Source organism: Gracilinanus agilis, chromosome 6, assembly GCF_016433145.1.
Source record: "Gracilinanus agilis isolate LMUSP501 chromosome 6, AgileGrace, whole genome shotgun sequence".
Lineage (NCBI taxonomy): Eukaryota > Metazoa > Chordata > Mammalia > Didelphimorphia > Didelphidae > Gracilinanus > Gracilinanus agilis.
In genome coordinates this window covers 213,952,786-213,975,304 of record NC_058135.1, presented here as the reverse complement: position 1 = coordinate 213,975,304, position 22,519 = coordinate 213,952,786, and the positions used below count along the sequence as shown (strand labels likewise).

General features: G+C 34.7%; 1 protein-coding gene across 1 annotated transcript in view; it reads right to left on the bottom strand.

Moving 5' to 3' along the window:
* Positions 1-22,519, bottom strand: part of TBC1D14 (TBC1 domain family member 14) — a 123,475-nt gene that overhangs the window by 76,162 nt on the left and 24,794 nt on the right. The window contains exon 2 of the mRNA XM_044682408.1: positions 8,355-8,475. Within this exon, the coding sequence (XP_044538343.1) occupies positions 8,355-8,475 (121 nt within the window). The remainder of the gene's footprint in view (positions 1-8,354; positions 8,476-22,519) is intronic.

Genomic DNA, 22,519 nt, shown 5'->3' with positions numbered 1-22,519 from the left:
AAAGGAATAATAAACTGGAGAAGTTCCAGGCGAACTGGAGAGACCTCCGGGAACTGATGCAGAGCGAAAGGAGCAGAGCCAGATCTATACACAGAGACTGACATACTGTGGTAAAATTGAATGTAATGGACCTCTGTACCAGCAGCAATACAATGACCCAGGACAATTCTGAGGGATTTATGGTAAAGATGCTACCCACATTCAGAGGAAGGACTGCAGGAGAGGAAACATATAAGAAAAACAACTGCTTGAACGCATGGGTTGGGGTGGACATGATTGAGGGTGTGGACTCGAAACTACCACACCAATGCAACTACCAACAATTTGGAAATTGGTCTTGATCAAGTACACATGACAAAACTAGTGGAAATGCGCATAGGCCATGGGTGAGGGAGTGTGGGGGGGGGTGAAGGGGATAAGAGGAGCATGAATCAGGTAACCATGTTAAAAATGTATATTAATAAATGATAAAAAATAAAAAAAATAAAAAAAATATGAAGGGAGAAACAAAAAAAATGGTACTAAAAGAAACTCAAAGGAAGATGTAAAATGGGACAAATTATACCATATAAAGAGGTGAAAGGGAGGGGGAAGAATGCTATTTAAGAAGGGAAAGAAGAGAATGGTGGCAGGTAATACTTAAACCTTACTGTCAGTGGAATCAGTTCTGAGAGGGAAAAACAGCCACATCTATTAGGGTATAGAAATCTCTTACCCTACAGAGCAGTTGAAAGGGAATAAGGAAGGGGAGGGATGAGGGTCAAGGAGTATTAAAAGGGAGGGGAAGATGGGAGGGAAGCAATTAATAGATCTTAAAGAGAAATAAGAAGGGGAGAAGAAGGGAGAGGGTGAGAAAAAAAGTAAAATAAGGGTGGGGAAAAGGGGAACTGATTAAAAGCAAAACACTGGTGTGGAAGGAAATAGTGAAAGTAAAAAGGACAGGACTAAAAGAAGAAATCAATACAGAGGTGGTAAGCATAACTCTAAATGTGAATGGGATGAACTCACCCATAAAATGAAAGCAGATAGCAGAGTCGATTAAAAACCAAATCCTACCATATGTTGTCTAGAAGAAACACATATGCTTCTAGTCTTGTTTATTAATTTAATAGTTCTTTTACTTTTGATTTTATTAATTTCTCCTTTGATTTTTAGTATTTCTAATTTTGTTTTCATCTGGGGATTTTTAATTTGTTCGCTTTCTAGTTTTTTAAGTTGCATACCCAATTCATTAACTTCTGCCCTCCCTAGTTTGTTAATATATGCACTCAATGATATAAATTTTCCCCTTAGAACTGCTTTGGCATAGGTTTTGGTAAAAAGTCTCATATTTTCATTGTCTTCAATGAAATTATTAATTGTTCTTATGAATAAGTTCTTTAAACTTATTTTGGAGAATCATATTATTTAATTTCCAATTCATTTTTGGTTTGCTTCTCCATGTATTCTTGCTAATAACTATTTTTATTGCATTATGATCTGATAAGGTTACATTTATTATTTCCACTTTTTTGCATTTGTTTGCCATGTTTTGTCATGCCCTAGTACATGGTCAATCTTTGTGAATGTTCCATGAGCTGCTGAAAAGAAGGTGTAGTCCTTTTTGTCCCTATTTATTTTTCTCCATATATCTATTAACTCTAATTTTTCTAAGATTTCATTCACTTCTCATCTCTTTCTTATTTATTTTTTGGTTTGATTTATCTAGATCTGATAGGGGAAGGTTTAGGTCTCCTACTAGTATAGTTTACTATCTATTTTCTCCTTGAGCTCTGCCAGTTTCTCCTTTAGAAATTTAGATGCTATACCATTTGGTGCATATATGTTGAGTACTGCTATTTCTTCATTGTTTATACTGCCTTTTATCAGGATGTAATTACCTTCCCTATCTCTTTTAGCCAGATCTATTTTTACTTTAGCTTTGTCAGAAATCACAATTGCAACTCCTGCCTTCTTTTTCTCAGTTGAAGCCCAATAGATTTTGCTCCAGCCTTTTATTTTTACTCTATGTATGTCTGCCTGTCTCATGTGTGTTTCTTGTAGACAACATATGGTAGGATTTTGGTTTCTAATCTACTCTGCTATTTGCTTCCATTTTATGGAAGAAAAAGAAATTGAAGGTATTAAAATAGGCAATGAGGAGACTAAGCTATCACTCTTTTCGAATGATATGATGGCCTTAAAAAATCCTAGAGAATCAATTAAAAAGCTAGTAGAAATAATCAACAACTTTAGCAAAGTTGCAGGATACAAAATAAATGCACATAAATCATCAGCGTTTCTATATATTTCCAACACAGAGCAGCAGCAAGAATTAGAAAGAGAAACACCATTTAAAATCACCCTAGACAATATGAAATACTTAGGAATCTATCTACCAAAACAAACACAATCTCAAATTTATTTTCTTATGTTTTACATGATAATACATGTATAATCCAAATTGAATTGCTTGTTAGCTCTAGGAGAGAGGAAGGAAGAGGGAAGGGAGACAATCTGGATCATATGACTTTGGAAAACTTATGGAGAAATTTATTATTAAAATTAACAATAAAAATAAATCATATTTTCTATTCAGAGTATTTATTATGCAAACAATAACTAAATCTACAAAGATAATTAAGAAAAAACTTTCTAACAATTAGAACTGTCCAAAAGTAGGGCATGTTGCTTCAAGAGATATTTTATAGGACTTTTCTTACATAAACTTTAGCTCTTAATAGATTAGTGACCATGACCTAGTGATTTACTTCTGAACCCTGGTTTCACCAACTAGGAAATGAAAATAATACACACTTTCATAGTTACCTAATGGAGTTTATATGAGAAAAGTCCTACAAAGTACCTCTCAAAGTTATTAAGTATCAGAGCAAATCTAGTTGGATTTCTAAACCATTGGAGTTCTTTTCAAGTGGATTATAGATCACCACTTTTTGGAGGAGGGGGATCTTGCTTTAAGAAGGAATTGTAATAGGAACTTGCAAGTTCCTTTCCTACTCTGAAATTCTAATTCTGTGTTAATACTTTGAAAAGTAGGCTGCCAGTGGGGCTCCTAGTTGTAATAGATCCTGAGAATAGTTAAACTCAATTCAATTCAATCTCTGAAAGAGATACAAAGTTTATATTATTTATCAGTTCTCATTAAACTTAAAACCTCAGATTCTATACTCAAAACTATCACAAAAATGTTATAGAGAAGTACAAAACCAAGTGCTTTAGGATGTCCACACATCATTAGTCATGAATGCTTTAGAAGTTAGATTAGATTGCTTAGATACTAAAAGATTCTGTGGCATTTAATAAAGATGTGAAAGGTTTTTATTCTTTTTTGAAGGGGAAAAGGTTAAACAAATATAGTAAACTGCCAAAAGGGAAACAAAGAGAAGGAAAACTTCCTTTCTGTTTCTTAGAAAGACACATTAATACACCTATTATAAAACCATAGAATTCAGTTTCAGATCACACATTTTGACTTGAGTCTCAACAATAGGGCCTGCCACCTAAGGCCATGATCAATTAGAAATTATAAAGAAAATACCAAAAGTTCCTTTTCTCATAGAAATATTATTATAAATGGCAATTATATTCCACAGCTAGAATAAAAAAGCTTGACCCATAACTTACCTGAATATGATACACTTGCAATTTAAAAGAAAAACCCCTCACTGAACAATAATTGATAACACTTGAATAAGAAATAGCTTCATATTTATCTCATCTGCTTTTTCAACATGGCAGAAAGGTAGCTATGGGCTCTCTCAAAAGCTGTTAGTAGAGAATTCTCATATGTCCTACATCAAATTAGAAAAGCCCTGAATCCATGCCCAGAAACAGACTATGCATATGAGGGTGTATTGAGCCTCTCCAAACAGACAATTAAATTTGCACTGTACCTACACCAATGAAATCACAGAAATCATTTAGTATTTCCTCTCTCCTAGACCTTCTGAAATATTAAAGAACAATCTGAGACTCAAGAAAATAGTGGTTTAAAGACATGGAAAAAAGGCCAATGGAAACTTTGAAAGATTTCTAAAACCAGGTCTATGGATTCAAGAGATGATATGGTCTGGCCAGCAAGGCACTTCAAGGAGAGACTGGACATTAGGGCCAAAATAGGTCTTGACCCATACCCTGACTAGGAAAAAAAGCCAAACCCATACTAGAGCAGTATAATGGGAAACAAGTGCCAAGAGAGAGCTTTGTTACCCACTACCCAGGTCTGAGTCAGAGATCCAGCATTTATATAAAAGTTATAGTTCATTAACAGTATATAATCAGGAAATATTGGTAATACTTGTAGGAAAGACACTGAACATTCATTTTATCCTTAAGGACAGCACGAAAGTCCATCTCTTTGGATTTATCAAGTAGGAAATCAGGAGACCTAAAATTCAGTCCAAGATCCATTTTTACTTCCATTATGACCTTGAATATTGTTACTTAAGCTTTCTGGCGCAGAGTCCCTTCCAGTTCAAAAATTCTTTCATTCTATTATAACATTTTAAGTAAAGTAAAGCAGAATAATGGAGAGCACACTGGACTCAGATTTAGAAAGCTCAGTTTTAAATCCTGGCTCTGGCACTTCTGAACTACATGGTCCTGGAGTATTCTGGGACCTTCAGGTTTCTCACATATAAATGAGAATGAGAATACTTGCCTTTCTTGCCTAAGAAGCCTCCAGAGATAATACCAAAGATAGAGCAAAGCTTAGAGATGATCTTCAAACCCTTATTTTACAGTTGAAAGAACAGACTCCGAGGGGTTAAATCAGTGATTCCCAAAGTGGGTGCTACTGCCCTCTGGTGGGTGCTGCAGTGATCCAGGGGAGGCAGTGATGGCCACAGGTGCATTTATCTTTCCTATTAATTGCTATTAAAATTTTTAAGAAATTAATTTCCAGGGGGCTAAGAAAGATTTTTTCTGGAAAGGGGATGGTAGGCCAAAAAAGTTTGGGAACCACTGGGTTAAATGATACACCTTTTTTTTTTTTTAAATAAATGCCAGAGCTTGGCTATGAAGACATATTTAATTCCAAAGCTAGTATACTATGTCATATGTTATCTCCCTACTCTCACTCAAACCAGAATACACCTCTCTTTTCTCAGCATGTATACATGAAAATGGTAAGCACTAATCTTTGTTATACCAATAAAGCATATTCAAATTTTCCTACTCAGTATTGTTGGAAGGAGAGGACTTTATAAACTTTAAAGTACTGCATAAGTGGGAGTTAAGTCAGTTAAACAATTTAAATCCTCAAAGAAATTCTTCTTCAGGCATAGATTGAATTGTTTGTCCAACTTATAGCTTAATGGCCTTAAATAGATTCATTATTATATAATGAGGATGCCAAACTGAATCTTCAAAGAGGATATCACAAAAATTCAATTCTATTTATTTCTCATTTTTATTAAATATTTTCCCAAGTAGTTAAATATATATTTAAAAAATTCTCACACTCCTAAGAAAAATACAGACATATACATGAAAAAGTTCTAAGTATGTAGTTCTCTTCTGTTTGCACATGCTAAGAGCATTACTAACACCACAGAATCAATATGTAGATTTTGAATTCTTCAAGCTATTACTCTAAAAACCAGAAAAATTACTTATCCTGAAAGAATCCACAATATTAGTTTTATAAAACTAGTGATAAAACAAGACTCAAAACAAATTTTGCTCTTTTTTTTTAAATCTATTATCTTGCTCTTTCAAATGAGTGACTATTAAATTAGTGAAAAGAAGAATTTTTCATGATTCAAAGTTAACTGCACAAATGACATTAGCTTGGTGCAGACTGTAAAAGTGATTTACTAAATACTGTCCATGACCTTTGCCACCAACACAGGATCCTAGTCCTAGAGCTGAAAGGGACCTAGGGTCCTTTGACTCCAACCCTTTCTTTTTGCTCTTGAGTAAACTGAGGCCCAAAGAGGTTGTGAAAGTGACTTGCCCAAGGTCCCACAAACAATTAACTATGAAGGGTCAGGTTTGACCTTGAACCCTCTGATCTGTGTTGTCATCACATTCAACAGGAACTTCCATTGTCCTGGCTGACCTTACAATTTCTACACCAGTGTTGGGGAACCTTTTAGAGATCACGTGCCCAAACTGCACATTCAAGCTGCCTGTGAGCCCCCCACATTAACCCAGACAACAGAGAGAGGAAGTGCTTGCATTGGGCAGATGTGCAGAGGGGGCAGGGCATGTGAACATTATCTCCAGGTATGGTACAGAGGGAGAACAGAGCAGCCCTGTCCAGCAGGCTGGAGCACAAGTGCCATGTCTTCAACAACACAATTCTATACTAATTAAAGTTACAATACCAAATAGACTCTTTCATATAATATTGATAATGGGTTCCAGCCATATTATTAAACAAAAATGCTGACTAAATTCACTCTCAGTGAATCTACTGAAAGACAAAAGGCCTTAAATATTCATTGATCCTGTTCCTTCAACTGCCATTTGGAACAAACTGACTAAGCTTTCTTCTATTCCCTCTCACTGTGCAATGGGATCATCTGACCACAAGCACTTCATTTTATAGAGGAGGAAACAAGACAAGAGAGAGGATGAGACCTGGCTCAGAGGTCCTACAGCAAGAACTATGCTCTCTATCCTATCCTTTATACAAGATGCATTCACATAAACTAACATCGCCAAATTTTCTAGGGCATCTTAAATCAATAACTCAATACTATTAGTTCAAATTTTTATTCTTTTAGTTTTCCAATTGTTTCACAGTTCACAAAAGACTCCAAAATAATGAATATGAATGGTGGAAGGAAGAAAAGCACATTTCCTAAACTTTTAAGTTATGCCTTCATAGTAGATGAAACTGCATCTGTGTTGCTGCCTATAATTTAATATCAAAAAACTCTTCAAATCCTCCTCCTCTGACCCTACTAAATCAGGACAGAGAAGACAAAAGAGGAAACAAAGCAAGAAAAACTAGGTCATGAACAGGACTGTATGACTATGATAGCAGGTATAATTACATCCTTTTCTTACTAACACTTCAAACTAGATGTGCTCTTTCTCTGTAATACTGTATTACTATGTAATTAGCTGTCCTGGTCAGGCATGTGTTACCTTTAAGTTAGAGTCCATATTTTATTTTTACATTTTGAAGAAAAGAATAAATAGGAAAGAAAAAAATTATTCAAGATACATTTAAAAGCCTGAAGAAAAATATGCTTTTGACCCAAGGCCCATTATTTTCAATGAAACTGAAAAAAGATTACAGGATCATAGAATTAGAGTTGAAAAGTCATCTGGCCAACCCCTTCTTTTCATTTTTAACCATTGAACAAACTGAGGTCCAGGCAGGAAAAGTGACTTATCAAAGGTCATACAGGGAATAGCAGAGTGAAGACTAAGACTTTTTTTTCCCCTTTGCCATATGGGGAGATAGGGAGAGAGAAGGGAGAGATAGAAAAGGAAAGAGATGTATGTATGTATATTAAAAATATATACATACAACACATATACAGGGAGGAAGATATGCCAACATTATTTGAAAAGACAAAGACCTGGGAATAACCTAAACATCCAATAGTTGGTAAAAGGCTGAATATCAATGTAATGAAATTCAACACAATTTTAACAGACACTCATTAATACTAGAAGGGCCAAGCTTATAAACAGACACAAAGACAATTCTATTATATTCTTGGCTTTATGGGGGGGGATGCAGCATCAACTGATATAGCTTATTTATTTGGAGATTTTCTTAAACTTTGGTCCTTCTAGTGTTCAATACTTAACAGGTGAAGGCACTGGGCTTGGCCCTGCAGGTACAAATGCGAAAAAGTCCCTGTCCTTGAGGAACTTACATTATAGGAGAGAAGAAAGTACAACATGACCTTAAGTAAGTCACTAGTATTTCAAAAGTCTCTCAGAATAATTTAGTATAAATTGGGTTTTGATCAAGAAAGTCCTCAAATAGTAAGTGTAACCTGAGATGAGCTTTCACTAGAGACAAAGGTGAGAAGAGCACAATCTCTGATCCAAAGGCAGGTGGAGGAATGTCATGTGCTGGGTATAACAAATAGACCAGCTTGACCAGAACACAGAATCTGAAAGGGGGAGAGGGCACATGGGAGGAGAGGAATATTGAGAATTTTGGTTAAACAACAAATAGAGCAGTTTGTATCTGGAGGAAGTTCATGATGGAAAGTCTCCATAATGAGAAATGGAAGAGTTAATATGGTCGCTTACCCCCTAAAATATATTTAACAGTTTAAGGAACTTAGCATGCAATTTTTATGCAATGCTATATTGTTCAAGCTTTCTAAACATACTATGTATATCACAGGGAGTTCTATGTTTTAGTCTAGTGGAAATACCTTTGGTGTTTTCTTGGAGTCTTTCTGACAATTGTCTTGAAGTGGTACTTTCCCAAACAGCTTCCAACCCAAGTCACTGTGTGTGTCAAGTCTTGCATTTTGCTTTCTAGCAAACAAATTCCTACAAAAAGAAAATATAAAGATTAGGAAATTATTAGGCATTGACTATGAACATTGAAGTAACAGCTCTCTTTCCTGCATCATAAAGGGAGTATACTATGTGGAATAAATTATACAAGTACTAATATACATTGAAATTGATTTTTTAATTTAAATGCAAAACAACAACAACAAAAAACAGAAACAGAAACAGAAAATGAAGCTAATAGTATAACTGTAAATGGTCCAGGAAGGGGATTAAAAAAAATCCAAAAGTAATTTTTTGCCTTCACTTCTTAATTCATTAGATTCTCCTATACATATAAGATTTTCATCCTTATTTTGTATACTTGACCTTAATGGTTGATAGTTATAAATATATAGAATATAATATATGTAAAATTCAAAGTAGATGTATACATAGAAAAATAATATTCAAATGAAAATAAACATTATGTTAATTCTACAGCACTAACTGTAGTACTCAATCATTTATTCTATTTCTAAGCAAAATAAATAAATGAATTTTTTTTAGAAATTTTTCAAGTACAAGAAAGAAGTATTGCTAAGAAAATTTCTAAATGACATCTTCATCAGTGAAAATAGTATATAATCAGAGTACCTAAGCACAGTAAATTATTTCTACTCTCAATATAAAATTATCATAATACATTGCCTTATTTTGACAATATCTATGGAAAAATAAAACAAAGGTTTTCACTTGATTCTTGCCAACTTCCTTGAGTCTATTCCAGAAATAATTTACTAGAATAGTTGCTACAGGCAATTTCTATTTAAATTTATTTTAAAAAATTAACTGAGTTTTTTTTTTGTTTGTTTATTTCATTTTGTTTTTCTAGTAACCCAACTTGCTTGACTTTCAGGAGTTTAAAGATGGTGGAATTTAATTTAAAACTTCCAGTGATACTTAGTATAAATTTGGGTTGGCCAAGTTGAAAACAAAGGGGAAAATCTTGCTGAAGACTTTCAAAATTACTAAAGATGAAAAGCCCATCTTCTCTTTTCCTTGCTCTATTTCAATTCTTTCTCTTCAATCATACCTTTTAAAGGAAAAAATAGGAAAAATATACCTGTAAGTAATTTTCATCTGGTACTTTGATGCAAAAACTTATTTGCAAACATAACACAAAAAACTTGCTATGTGATTAGTTTACCTCCATCCTAGTCATTATTTTTAGCATACCAATACTTATTTTTATTTCTTTAAAAACATTTTATTGATGAAATATCTTTATATCACAGTCATTTCCCACCACCCTCCCCCTTTCTATCCAGATTGAACCCTTCCTTAGAACAAGAAAAACTATTAAATGAAAAAAAATCAGAATCAAGTAAGCATAAAGTAATATAAAAAACCAGACAAAAAAAGAGAATGAGCTAATGATTAGAGCCAAAAGATAATATCTGAACGTGAAAATAAGATCAAAACCAGTAATCAGTAAGGGGACCCAAGGAATAAGATGCATTGTTGTTTGGTCATGTCTGACTTCTTGAACCCATTTAGAGTTTTCTTGGCCAAGATACTGGAATAGTTTGCCATTTTCTTCTACAGCTTATTCTACAGATGAGGAAATTGAGGTAAACAAGGATAAGTGACTTGCCCAGATCACATAGCAGGTAAATATCTAAGGTCAAATTTGAATTCAAATCTTTCTAATTCCAGACCCAACATTCTATCCACTGTGCAGTCAAGAATAAGGCTACCAGGAACAGCTAGGTGACTCAGTGGACTGAAAACCAGACCTAGAGACAGGAGATTCTAGGTTCAAATTTGGACTCAGACACTTCCTAGCTGCGTGACCTTAGGAAACTCATTTAGTCCCCATTACCTAGCTCTTACTGCTCTTCTGCCTTAGAACCAATATACTATATTGATTCTAAGACAGAAAGTGGTGGTGGTGAAGGAGGAGGCTACAACTATTCAATTTCCAAAATTAAAAAAATTAAGGGTCAGAATAGCAAACTTGACAAAAAATGCTATCACTTTGCCAACCTCTGTCGGTCTATGAACATATAAAAATCTTGTGTGCCCCACCAGGTACAGTCAGCCATGCATTCTAAGTCAGAGCAAGATGCTTTAGTTCCAAGATCTGGATTCAAATCCTAGTTTTGTTTCTTACTACCTGTGGTAGTCTATACCTCAGATTCCTCATCTATAAAATGAGGTGGTGATCTAGATGCTGTCTAACTCTTAAAAAAAAACATCAAGTCAAAAGTTTCATGTTCCACTCTATTCTCTACATCACAAGGCACAAACTGGACAAGCAATGAGCTAGAATTTCAGATGGTAGCAATGTTAATTCACTTCCCCAGTGAAAGCTGAGCAGTTGTGGATGAGATCAGAGCCTGGAGCAAGAGAAGAGTTGAGAAAAGGAGGACATGAGGGTATCAAGATGAGTTAGAAAGCTATTCTAACTGTCCAGAAGACAAGTAGCAAAAGCTAGAGCTATTGCAATAGCAATTGGGGGGTGGGGGGAAGAAGGCGGTTGTAACAAAGATGGTAAATTATTGGAATATTTGTTTTAGAAAATTATTGAATCTTAACAATTGCTGGAGAGAGAGAGAGGCAAGTTAAAATTGGCTCTTAAACTATTCTCCAATTTATAGTCCAAAGATATGATCAAGCAGTTGTCCAAAGAAGACACGCAAGCCATAAGCAGCCTTATGAAAAAAGTGCTCCAAATCATTAATATTTTGAGAAATTCAAAATTATAGTAACTCTGATGTTCAACCTCACATCCATCAAATTTGGAAAGATGACAAGAAAGAAAAATGACAATAGTTAGAGGGGCTACAGAGATAGGTACATTTTTGATAGAGCTATAAACAAAAGCAATTTGGAACTATGCTCAATAATATACCATTTAGGGAGCAAGCTCAGTGGATTGAGAGTCAGGCCTAGAGACAGGAGGTCCTAGGTTCAAATCTGGCCTCAGACACTTCCTAGCTGTGTGACCCTGGGCAAGTCACTTAACCCCCACTGCCTACCCCTTATCACTCTTCTGTCTTGGAACCAATACATAGTATTGATTCGAAAGTGGAAGGTAAGGGTCTAAAAAAATAACAAAAATAATAATATACCCTTAACTCTGAGATGCCACTGCTAGACCCAAAAAGACCAAAGAAAGGAAAATGATCATATGCACAAAAACATATGGGGCGGGGGCAGCTGGGTAGCTCAGTGGATTGAGAGCCAGGCCTAGAGATGGGAGGTCCTGGGTTCGGATCTGGCTTCCTAGCTGTGTGACCCTGGGCAGGTCGCTTGACCCTCATTGCCTACCCTTACCACCTTCCACCTATGGGTCAATGCACAGAAGTTGAGGGTTTAAAAAAAAACATATAGGGCAACTTTTTTTTTTGTCCTGACAAAGAATTAGAATCTAAGAGCATACCTAACTATTGAGAATGGCTGAACAAATGATGGCATATGAATAATGGAATACTATTGTGATCTAAGAAATGAGAAAAGGGATGCTTTCAGAGAAACCTAGGAAAATGTTATGAACTAATGCAGACTGAGTTGAGCAGAACCACAAGTATAATTTATATATATAATTAAAACACTGTTAAGGACAAGCAGTTTCAGAGACTTAAGAACTCTAATCAACGTAAGTCTCATTAAGCCTTTTGAGATACTCTGTATAGCTTGTTTACACATGGTCTCCCCAACTTGTACCTTAAATCAAGGACTGTTTTTTGCCCTCCTTTGTATCCCCCTCACATGGCACAGAGACTAGCCCAGAGCAGGTGCTTAAAAGGTACTTATTAACATGCTATTCCTCATCCTTTCATCTTTCCCTCTTGCTTAGATAGAATCTGCTCCTAATCTGAGTGATTCTCAGAATCCCATTATTCTTTAAGATTCTCTGCCCAATTGGTACCATCCTCCTTTCCCACCAACAGTGAATTTTGCTACTTTCTATCCTTGTTTCATTTATTCTGTATATCTTATGCACTTACTGTCTTCCTCATTAAGACAGAAGTTCCTCTCAAGAAGAGATTGTTTCATTCTTTGTACATATGTCCCCCATAACCTGGCAGTGCCTACCATAAAGATTTATTGACTACTCAAATGCTGATTGAATCTTATTCAACTTTCTATCCCACTAGTTTAATGTATCAAGAAAGTGCAATGCACTGTACATACATTAACAATGGTTAAATGAAAGGTCTGGGAAGAGTGAATATACATCAAGAAGTACTTATTAAGTGCCTGCTAAGTGCAAGGTAGTGTACTACATGTTGGGGATTCAATGACATGAATAAAACAGCCCCTGCTCTCAAGCAACTTACATTCTATTGTGGCTATACATATATATAGAGAGAGAGAGGCAAAAGCAAAATATAGACCAAATAGAAACAAGGTTCTACTGGCTGGAGGGAATCAGGAAGTGGTGTTTAAACCAGAAAGTGGTTCTTTAAATAAATCTTGAAGCAAACTAGGCAGCTACAAGATGCAGTAGAGAAGGCACTGGAATAGTCACAAAGACCCACTTTCTAATCCTGCCCAAACATTTACTAGCTCCACGACTCTGAAAAAAGCACTTAACCTTTTGGCCTCAGTTTCCTTATTTGTAAAACAGGGATAATTAAAATATTACCAATCTCACAAAGTAATTGAGGAGGGAAGGGAAGAAAGAAATGAGATAACATTACATAAAACATCTTGAAAACTTTAAAGTGCAATATAAATGTTGGCTGTTATTGTTTCTATGAGGGATTCCGCAAAGCACAGTTGATGATCAAGTGCATTCTGCACATGATGGACAAATGAGGCAAAGACACAGAGACAGGAAATCTTTTGTTACACTGGAGGAACAGTAGGAAAGTCAGTTTGACTGGATTGGATAGTGCGTGAAAATTGTGAGAAAAGCTTTTTCAATTTTCAATTGAATTAAATTTCAATTTTCAAATGCCAAACAGAGACTTTATATTTGACCTTAGAGGTAATATGGAGCCATGGGAGTAACTTTTAAAAACGTTTTTGTTGTTACAAACTTGACAAACATAAACATGAGCACTTCCATATACAGGGGGCGGGGGGAAGGGAACTGTATATGAACTCTATTCCATACAGTTTACATTTTTTTAAAAGAATGATCAATTCAATTCATTAGTTTCAAAAATGCTCCACTAGTCTCTATTTTCTTCTGTTCTCTGTGCATTTTGGGGGTGGTGAAGTGGATAGAATGCTAGGTCTGGACTCAGGAAGATCTCACTTCATATACTTTATTAGCTATGTGACCCCGGGCAAGTCACTTAACTTCTATTTGCCTCAGTTCCCTCAACTGTAAAATGGGGACAATAATAGCTCCTCCCTCACAAGGATGTTGTCAGAATCAAATGAAATGATATTTATAACATGTGCTTAACAAAATGCCTGCCTGGCACATAGGTGGCATTAAATAAATGCTTCTGCTCTCTTCTTTCTTAATCTTTTTTTTTCCATCACTCCTGCTAATCCACCTCTCCCACTTCTACCTCTCCAACAATTTTTTGGGGAAAAACACATAATTTTGTAGCAAATATACATTGTTAAGCAAAACAAATCCACATAGCAGCTATATCTGAAAATATCTGTCTCAATCTGCAGAAGTCACCCACATGTCAGGCAATTGATAACGTAAGTGATTCACTGTACCTATAGTGGGTCACTGCATTGATCAGAATATTCAAATATTTCAAAGTTATTTTCCTTTACATTTCAATTATATAAATTGTTCTTTCTTCTGTTCATTCTGAATCAATTCACATGTCTTTCCCAGTTTATCCTAATCCATCCATTTTGCCATTTAGTATGACACAAAAATACCCCATCACATTCATTTGCTTTAAGTTGCTCAAGAATTCCTCAATTGATAAACACCCCCAGCATCCCCTTTGTTTCCAGCTCTGTTACAACAAAAAGTATTCCTATAAATCTTTTTATATATATAGTTCATTTTCCTCTTTCTATAATCTCTTTCATGAATAAGTCGAATAATTATATTACTGGGTTAAAGAGTAAGAACAATTTAGTCACTTCAAATATGTTTGTTCATATTCTTTGCTTATGTTTTGGGAAAAAAAGCTCTTATTTTTATATATTGGAATCAATTCCTTATGAATCTCATATAGTGAACCTTTATCAAAGGAATTTTCTGCAAAGATTTTTTAAAGTTCAATTCCATATTCTTTCCTTTCTACCTCCTACCCTCCATTGAAGAAGAAAATGAAAGAGAGAGAGAGAGAGAGAGAGAGAGAGAGAGAGAGAGAGAGAGAGAGAAGGGAAATCTATTACAAATGAATATAAAATCAAGTAAAACAAATTCCCATATTGGCCATGTCCAAAAAACTATATGTGTGTATATAAACATATAACACATAACAATATGTAAACATATAACATATAAACATATGCACAACAAATACATGTGTATATGTGTACACATAAACATACATGATACATTATGTGTGTATATACTGAATCTATGATCTCTCCATTTGGAGTTGGGCAGCAAATTTCATCATGAGACCTCTGGAATTTTCCTTGATTATTTTTTTATTAGAGTTCCTAAGTCTATCATAGTTGTCTTTACAATATTGCTATTACTGTAAAAGAATTTCTCCTGATTTTGCTCACTTCATTTTGCATTAGATCTGAAAAGTATTTCTAGATCTCTCTGAAACCATCCCTTTTATCATTTCTTAAGAAACATCTATATGTCATAGCTAATTCAGATACTGCCCAATTGATGGGTACCCCCTCAGTTTCTAATTATTTGTCACCACAAATATGAGTCCTTTTCTCTTTGTGGTATAGCCGTAGTAGAAGAAACATTAGGTTAGAATGTATGCACTTTAATAGTTTGAAAGTAAAATTTTTCATTACTTTCCAAAATAGTTGATTCAGTTCACAATTAATGGACTCTTCCTGCACCTTTAATTTTCTTTTTTTGTCAACTTTGCCAATATATCATATGATATGATATAGTACTTCAGACTTCTTTTAATGTGCATTTCTCTAACACAATTCACTTGATTCATCTATCAAAGTAAGACAACAAATACAAAGCCCTAAAATAATTTCTTAGATAAATAATGCTTTCAAATACAAAGAAGCAAAACTAAAATTTTACTTCTTTAGATAAAATGTTACATCTAAAAAGAAAAAAATACAGAAATCTGAAAAACATTTTGAATGTATTTTCATCTATGAATGGACATTTAAAACATTTAAATTAAAAAAATAAATGATGTAGAAAAGAGTTTTGCACAAAGAACAATTAAAAATGGCAAAGTTGATGTCTCATCCTGAGGATATCATCCTAGGAAAACCAGGAGAAACTTTGTGGCATAGAATTCAGATTATCATCATCTTAATAATTATAGAAATTCCTCAATAAACTGTATTTCAACAGTCAGTATCTTGGTGAAAGAAATCTACCCTAACATACAAAATAAAAGAATAGCCTTCCTGAACTATGAGTCCAGGTTTACTCAAATAATCAGAGAAGTATAGTAGGTTCTATCTAAAAAGATTCCTGAGATCTTAAGGAGAGCTCAAAAAAGGCAACAACAAAAATTCACATGTTAAAAATATGTATTTCTTGAGCCCCTGTTATCTTCATTAAATTGTGCTAGATTGTTTAGTTAGATACAGAAGAAATTTAAGATACAGTCTCTGCCATTCAACAGTTTACATTTTAATTTCAAAGGCTGGACAGACACCTATGAAAATATCATATACCAAAGCAAGGCAATAAATGCATCTGATAACATCTTGAGTACAGAAATTAATTGTATAAAATTATAGGAAGAAAAAGAAAGGTTTTACCAAGAAAATCTCTGAGGATCTTATAATAAATTAGATTTTTTTTTAAATGAGAAGATAGCTAATTTTCTGAAATGCTTTTAAAGTGCAATTCAAGATAAGACCAATCAACAGATTATCATACTAGCTCTAAGTCCAATCCTGATGAACCAATCTTTCTTGCCTATTTTCTACCCAGAAATGAAAGCTATAACTTCTAACTCACCATGGTTGACCTTAAATTTTGCTTGAAGAACAAACATTACCACTAGGACTAAGAAAATAAAGAACATCTAAAAACAGAGAGCTTGTCTGAACTCCAAGAACAATACTTATCACTACACAAAATTAGGTACCAATAGGTAATCAGAAAATCTGAAAATAAAATAGGTTTAAAAAACAAATAAAAAGAGGAAATAGTGATGTTTTTTCAAAAGTGACTCTTGATACCTGAAAAGAGCTAGGATAAAGATATTCAACATTTATTGCTATTTGTTGTGCTAAATGCTAAAAGAGATACATTATGAAGCTTAGAGTATAATTTTAAAAATCTGTCAAGGGCAATCAATATTTTGCACCAATTTTTTTGTATGACCATAAAACACAGAATATTTGAATAGCAATGACAGCACAGGGGACCTCTCTCATTGTCCCATTCCTAAATCACTTTTCCTAAAGAACACAGGAACTGTAATGACACAGGTACTAGAGAAAGTTGTTGAAGTCCACCAGAAACTACTCAGGAAGATCAGACATCATAAATAATTTGAAATTACTAAATAAAATTTCAATACCTTATTTTACTTGCAAATTTAATAAGAGGAATCACTTTCTACTTTGTATTTACATCAGAAGGTACAAAATATTGAGTCAGTTTTAGGAGATCCAGTAAAAATTCATTCTATGAGCTTTTCCCATGTGGTTAATCCCATATGTTATATATGACTAGGTGAATTATTTGTGCTAAGAAAGTTAACTGGAAGCTTCAGTCACATTTAAAGAGCATCTTGTCTGGAACAATTTGCACAAGAGATAAAATGGAATCTGGAATCAGAAAGATCTGGGTTTGAATCCTGATTCAAACACCATGTACCAAGCACTATGGTAAGTGCTTTACAAGCATTATCTCATTTAATCTTCACAATCCTCCAAAGTAGTTGCTATTATTATCCCCATTTTGCAGGTAAGGGGACTGAGGTGAAGAGAGGTTAAGTGATTTGGCCAGGGTCACACAGCTAGTAAATGTCTTGAGGAGGGATTCAAACTCAAGACTTTCTGACACCAGGCTAAGCATTCTGTCCACTGTAATAGCACTGGCAAACCTTTTAGAGATCACATGCCCAAAATGTACCTTCAAGCTGCCTATATGCCCCCCATATTACCCCAGACAACAGAGGGAGGAAGTGCTCACATTGGGCTGCTGGGCATAGGGGTGGGACATGTTAACATTGGCCCCAGGCATAGTGGAGAGGGGCAATGGAGCAGCTCCCTCTGACATGCCCAGGGCATGTGTACCACATCTTTGCCAACATAGCACTATACCATCTCTAACCATGTTCAACTTGGAATAAGCAAGCAAAAGTAGGCTTAATGTGTGGAATATGACGAAAGGCTAATTTAAGCATAAACTTTTGAACAATTAGAGTTGTCAGAAAGAAAAACAAGCTACCTTGGCAAGTGAGGCCTCTTCCTACCCAAGGCAATGAGAGGGCACAGTATATAGAACACTGGAGCTGGAGTTGGGAAGACCTGCAGCCAAATCCAGTCTCAGTTACTTATCAGCTGTATGACCCTGGGCAGGTCATTTAAATTTCCTGTTTCATACTCTGTAAAATCAGGTGATAATAACATCACCTATCTTCTAGAATTATTGTAAGATTCAAATGAGATATAAAGCTCAGTGATAAGAACATAGTAGGTAGTTTTAATAAATGCTTGTTTCCTGCCTTCTTTTCCCACTCCCTCCTTCAATCTGGTTATTGAATGACCTTCACCACTTGGCTCCAACATATCTTTCCAGGTTGATTTCCCACGAACCCCCCTTTGAGGCATTCTCCATTAGAGCCACACTACTCTACCCAAAGTTCTCCTCCCAGCACTTGCAAGAGGCCCCACTGCATTCCTAGAATATTCTTCTTCCTCATCACTGATTCTTGGAAACCCTAAGCTTGGTTCAAAGGCTCCCTCCCCACACAAGCACAGTCATAATACTCTCCCATTTACTTTGCATGGATTTTGCATATTCTTACCTTTGTACATGCTGTTTATTCCCAGTACAATGTTAGTTCTGAAACCTCAGGCCCAGCCCAGTCTAAGATTCACAGAAGGCACTTTAAAAATACTCTTTAATTCTATTAGTTGTGTCTGAAGTACTAAAAGTACTGTTATAGGAATGATACTAGAAAGGTCACAGAGTCAAGAGGCCACACAACATTTAGACCACATGGCCATATAATAAGCTAGCTGTTGGTTGTTTAGGTAAAAATGAAAACTGCATGTACTTGAATGTCAATTCTGGTTAGTAAACATAGCTGTACTCTCCTCATAGGAAGCAATGATGGATCTGAAAAGAAAGCATCTCACTATTTCTGGATAGCCTAAGGAAAGGGAAGAAATAGCAACTTGATATAATCAGGCTATTGTCAATTATTAATAATACCTTGAACATTATAAGCAAAATGAAAATCATTATCAAGGACATATAAGACCAAAAAAAAGTGTGCCATCACAAAGCAAAAGCATCAAGAGCTCATCAGATTCTCCATATGAGTGTGCTACATCATTGGAAAGTCTCCCATGTAGGATTTATGGCAAGACAATGGATGAGAATGCCAAGCGAAATGACAAGATCACCAAACCAATTAAGTAGACTAATAAAATATAAAAGATTTCTTTACTTTTGTTTGTCCCCTGATTGCTCGATTACAAATAAGTCAAGAGAGGCCCATAAAGAGAATCAGTCACGATTATTTTATCAGCTGTTCAATACCAATACAAAAAAAAGTACAAAACATTGGTCCTCACAACAGTTCAAAAAATCCTAAGATCCTGGATCAAGAAACCGAAGGAACATTAGGTCTGGGAGCTACCAACCTTCTCCTTTTACAAATAAGGAACAGGGGCATATGTGGAATGATTCAACTGCTATTATCATTAAAGAGTCAAAAAGCTGAATAACTTCAGATGCTTCTGAACAATGAAGCTACTGCCGTTCTACTAACATAAGGGTTTTTCCACTAAAACTGTGGTACAGCAAAAGCAGTCACAGAAAGAAGGGTTAAACTAAAGTATGAGTAATCTCCATATCTGGATAAACAGGTTTCACAAGTCACCAAAATGCAGGTGACTTGTGAAGTTGAGAAGTTATAGTTTCTAAGGGTCATTAACACAGAAATGCTCAAACTCCTACTCTAAAACATACTATATATTTAAACTCACTTGATAAAAATACTTTAATCATTGACTTGAGATTTCTTTGACCTTTTTTCCTTGGTGTTCAAAGCAACTAAAATGTCTATGCAAGTGAAACCTAGGACAAGTGAAAGACAATTTGAAATTCTGTAGAATTTCGTTCCTTAAGTTTCACTCTAAACCTTACCTGAAAAATTTTCTCTTCTATTCTTCAGGGGAAAATTAAAATCCTTTATTCTGATGAAACTGCTTATTTCGGGCTTTTTGTTTTGTTTGTTTAAATGGGATAAGGCGAAATACAGTATTTTTAAAATATTTCTTATGGAATCTATTTGATATTGTTTCCAAGTCAATGTTATCATCCTTCACTCAAAGTAAAAAAAATTAAAGTCTATACAGCACAGAAAATAGGGGGTAATAAGTTTCTAGAACTTCACCTTCTGAAACCTTGAATCCAATCCCAAAAGATATTTGTAATCTTTAACATCTTCTTACACACTTATATGGAGAAAGAAAGAAGGAAATAAAGATCTGTTTTTAGGAAAAGAAAAAAATCATACCCAGTACTCCTCAAGTAAATAGTTTCTATAATGAGATTTACCTTTTCCAAAGAAAACAAGAAGCAATGAGGGAGACAAAAGTTTTACTATCTTACTCAGTCACAACTGCAGGAATCCAGTTTCTCCCAAACATCTAAAAAAGAGCTAAACAATCAGGGAAAATCTATTTTTAAAATTAGCAAGTAAGCAGCCTACCCTGTAAGGACCTCAGAGCCTTATTAAGCACAAGCAATGCAACAGTTACATCTATAAAAAATGATTTTTTTAAAGTTTATACAACGATGTATTGCATTCAGTCCACTCAACTATTTTTTACCATTATCTTAAGCTAAAATCAAACATTTATTTTATATACCTCAGTCTAAACAAATGATCAATTACCAAAGAAGTTCAGAAAAACAAAGGTGTTTAAGTTTGTGACAACAAACCTGTCCATTAACAGGAGTAAAGGTGAGACAGCCATAGCTTCTACTGTAATAACGCAGATATAAAAAGCAAACTGCCCGTATTCTTGCACTCTGGGTTGTACATTCTTGCCAAGTCCTTCAGGGTCACCATCCAAAGAAAAGCCAGCTACTTGAGTTTAAAGTTGTCACTTCATAAACCTGTCTGAGAGTTAAGGTGTTGACAGTTGAATAAACTAGCCTCTTCCTCAGTGTAAATAGAGAGGGCAGGCACTTACTTTACATTCATCAAAGGGAGGGGTTAAGCCAAAAGTCAGGTAGAGCTGTACACACCCACTGAAACTAGCTCATAAACACAGGTTCATTTTGGTCACAAACAGAGCTGCACCCTGAACTCTTGGATACTAACTCAAAGCATTCTAAGGATAAATCTGATGGTCCACCTTTCACAAATGTCAATATGGATTTTTATACAGTGGTAAAAAGAAGTTCTGATATGCTTTACATCTGTTATTAAATGTAATCTAAACTTAAAGAAAAGTGGTATGAACTTAATAGAAATAAGTTGTTTTGGACGTCTGATGGAGGAAATTATAACTATAGTGATGTACTTACATTTTCTATATACAAAAAGAATACATTGTGTTGTTGTACAGGAAAATTATCTTTGTCCATTAAGTCACATTCATAAAAATAATCTATGAGAATAAACTTAACATTAAGCTGACTGATCTGTCCTAAACCCATAGCAAGTTAGAAAAGTTCCCATTTGTAATAATGTCAAAATTTGATTGTTTATAGAGTCTTATTTTTTTTACAAAAATAGCTAAACTACTTAACTGATCCTGAAATATACTTCAATTTTTCCTCAACAGTGAAGTCACTGAAATTTCATAATTACTATGTGATCTGACAGGTCTGCCAACAACTGAGATGAGCACCAACTAAAGCCCTCTCCTTGTGTTCCCAACCTCCTTAAAACACTCACATTTAATGATACTTCAGTTGCACTTTGGTAAGGAAATGAAGGCAGGAAAGAAGGAAATGGGCTATATAATTTTACTGTCTTCATTTTACTATAAATAAAGTAATTGCTAACTATTCTCCATTTGCTATTATTCTGCTGAACAAGAGGAAACAAATCAAACAGCAGCAAAGTTACAGGTGAGCACATGACCTTTTTAAGTAGTTAAATGAATAATCAGAATAAACTTAGATAAATGGGAAGCCAAGTTATACTGCCTGGGGAGGGGAAGGGAGAAGGAATAGCATACTGTAATTTTAATACTAGAAACAATAAAAAGTAAAGCATTCACCTACTTCTAGTTTCTTTAATAGACCCTATAAAGCCATAATTTAATATTAACTTTTTTTAGAATTTCTATAAAACCTATAATTAACATTAAAAGAAAAGAAAATAAAGTTACTTTAATAACCTGCTAGGGAAGAAGTCTAGATTTTGATTAGTATATGAAATCTTCTAAGACAATTTCCTTAAATTCTGGATGATGCAATTATTACCCACAACTTAAAATAATCCATTAAAGTTAATTTTATGTAGACATAAGTATTTCCAATACTAAGGCAGAGAGACATATATAGTTAGCCTTCGATTGCATTTATTCCATGTCAATAGGAACTATTCAGACATATTGTAATCAATCAATTTTTAAATCAAAGCAACTTTTTGCACTATTCTAAGATACTTTGTGGCAAGTAATCAACTTATTATGCTGGGGGTCTGGAGGAATAGTACAACAAAATTCTGTTATAGGCTACAGATCATCATTGCATATTACTAAGATTTAGCTTCTAGTAAAACTGTGTTTTGTCACGTTCACAATGAAAGCCAGTGTAGTTAATCAACTCTTCTACCTT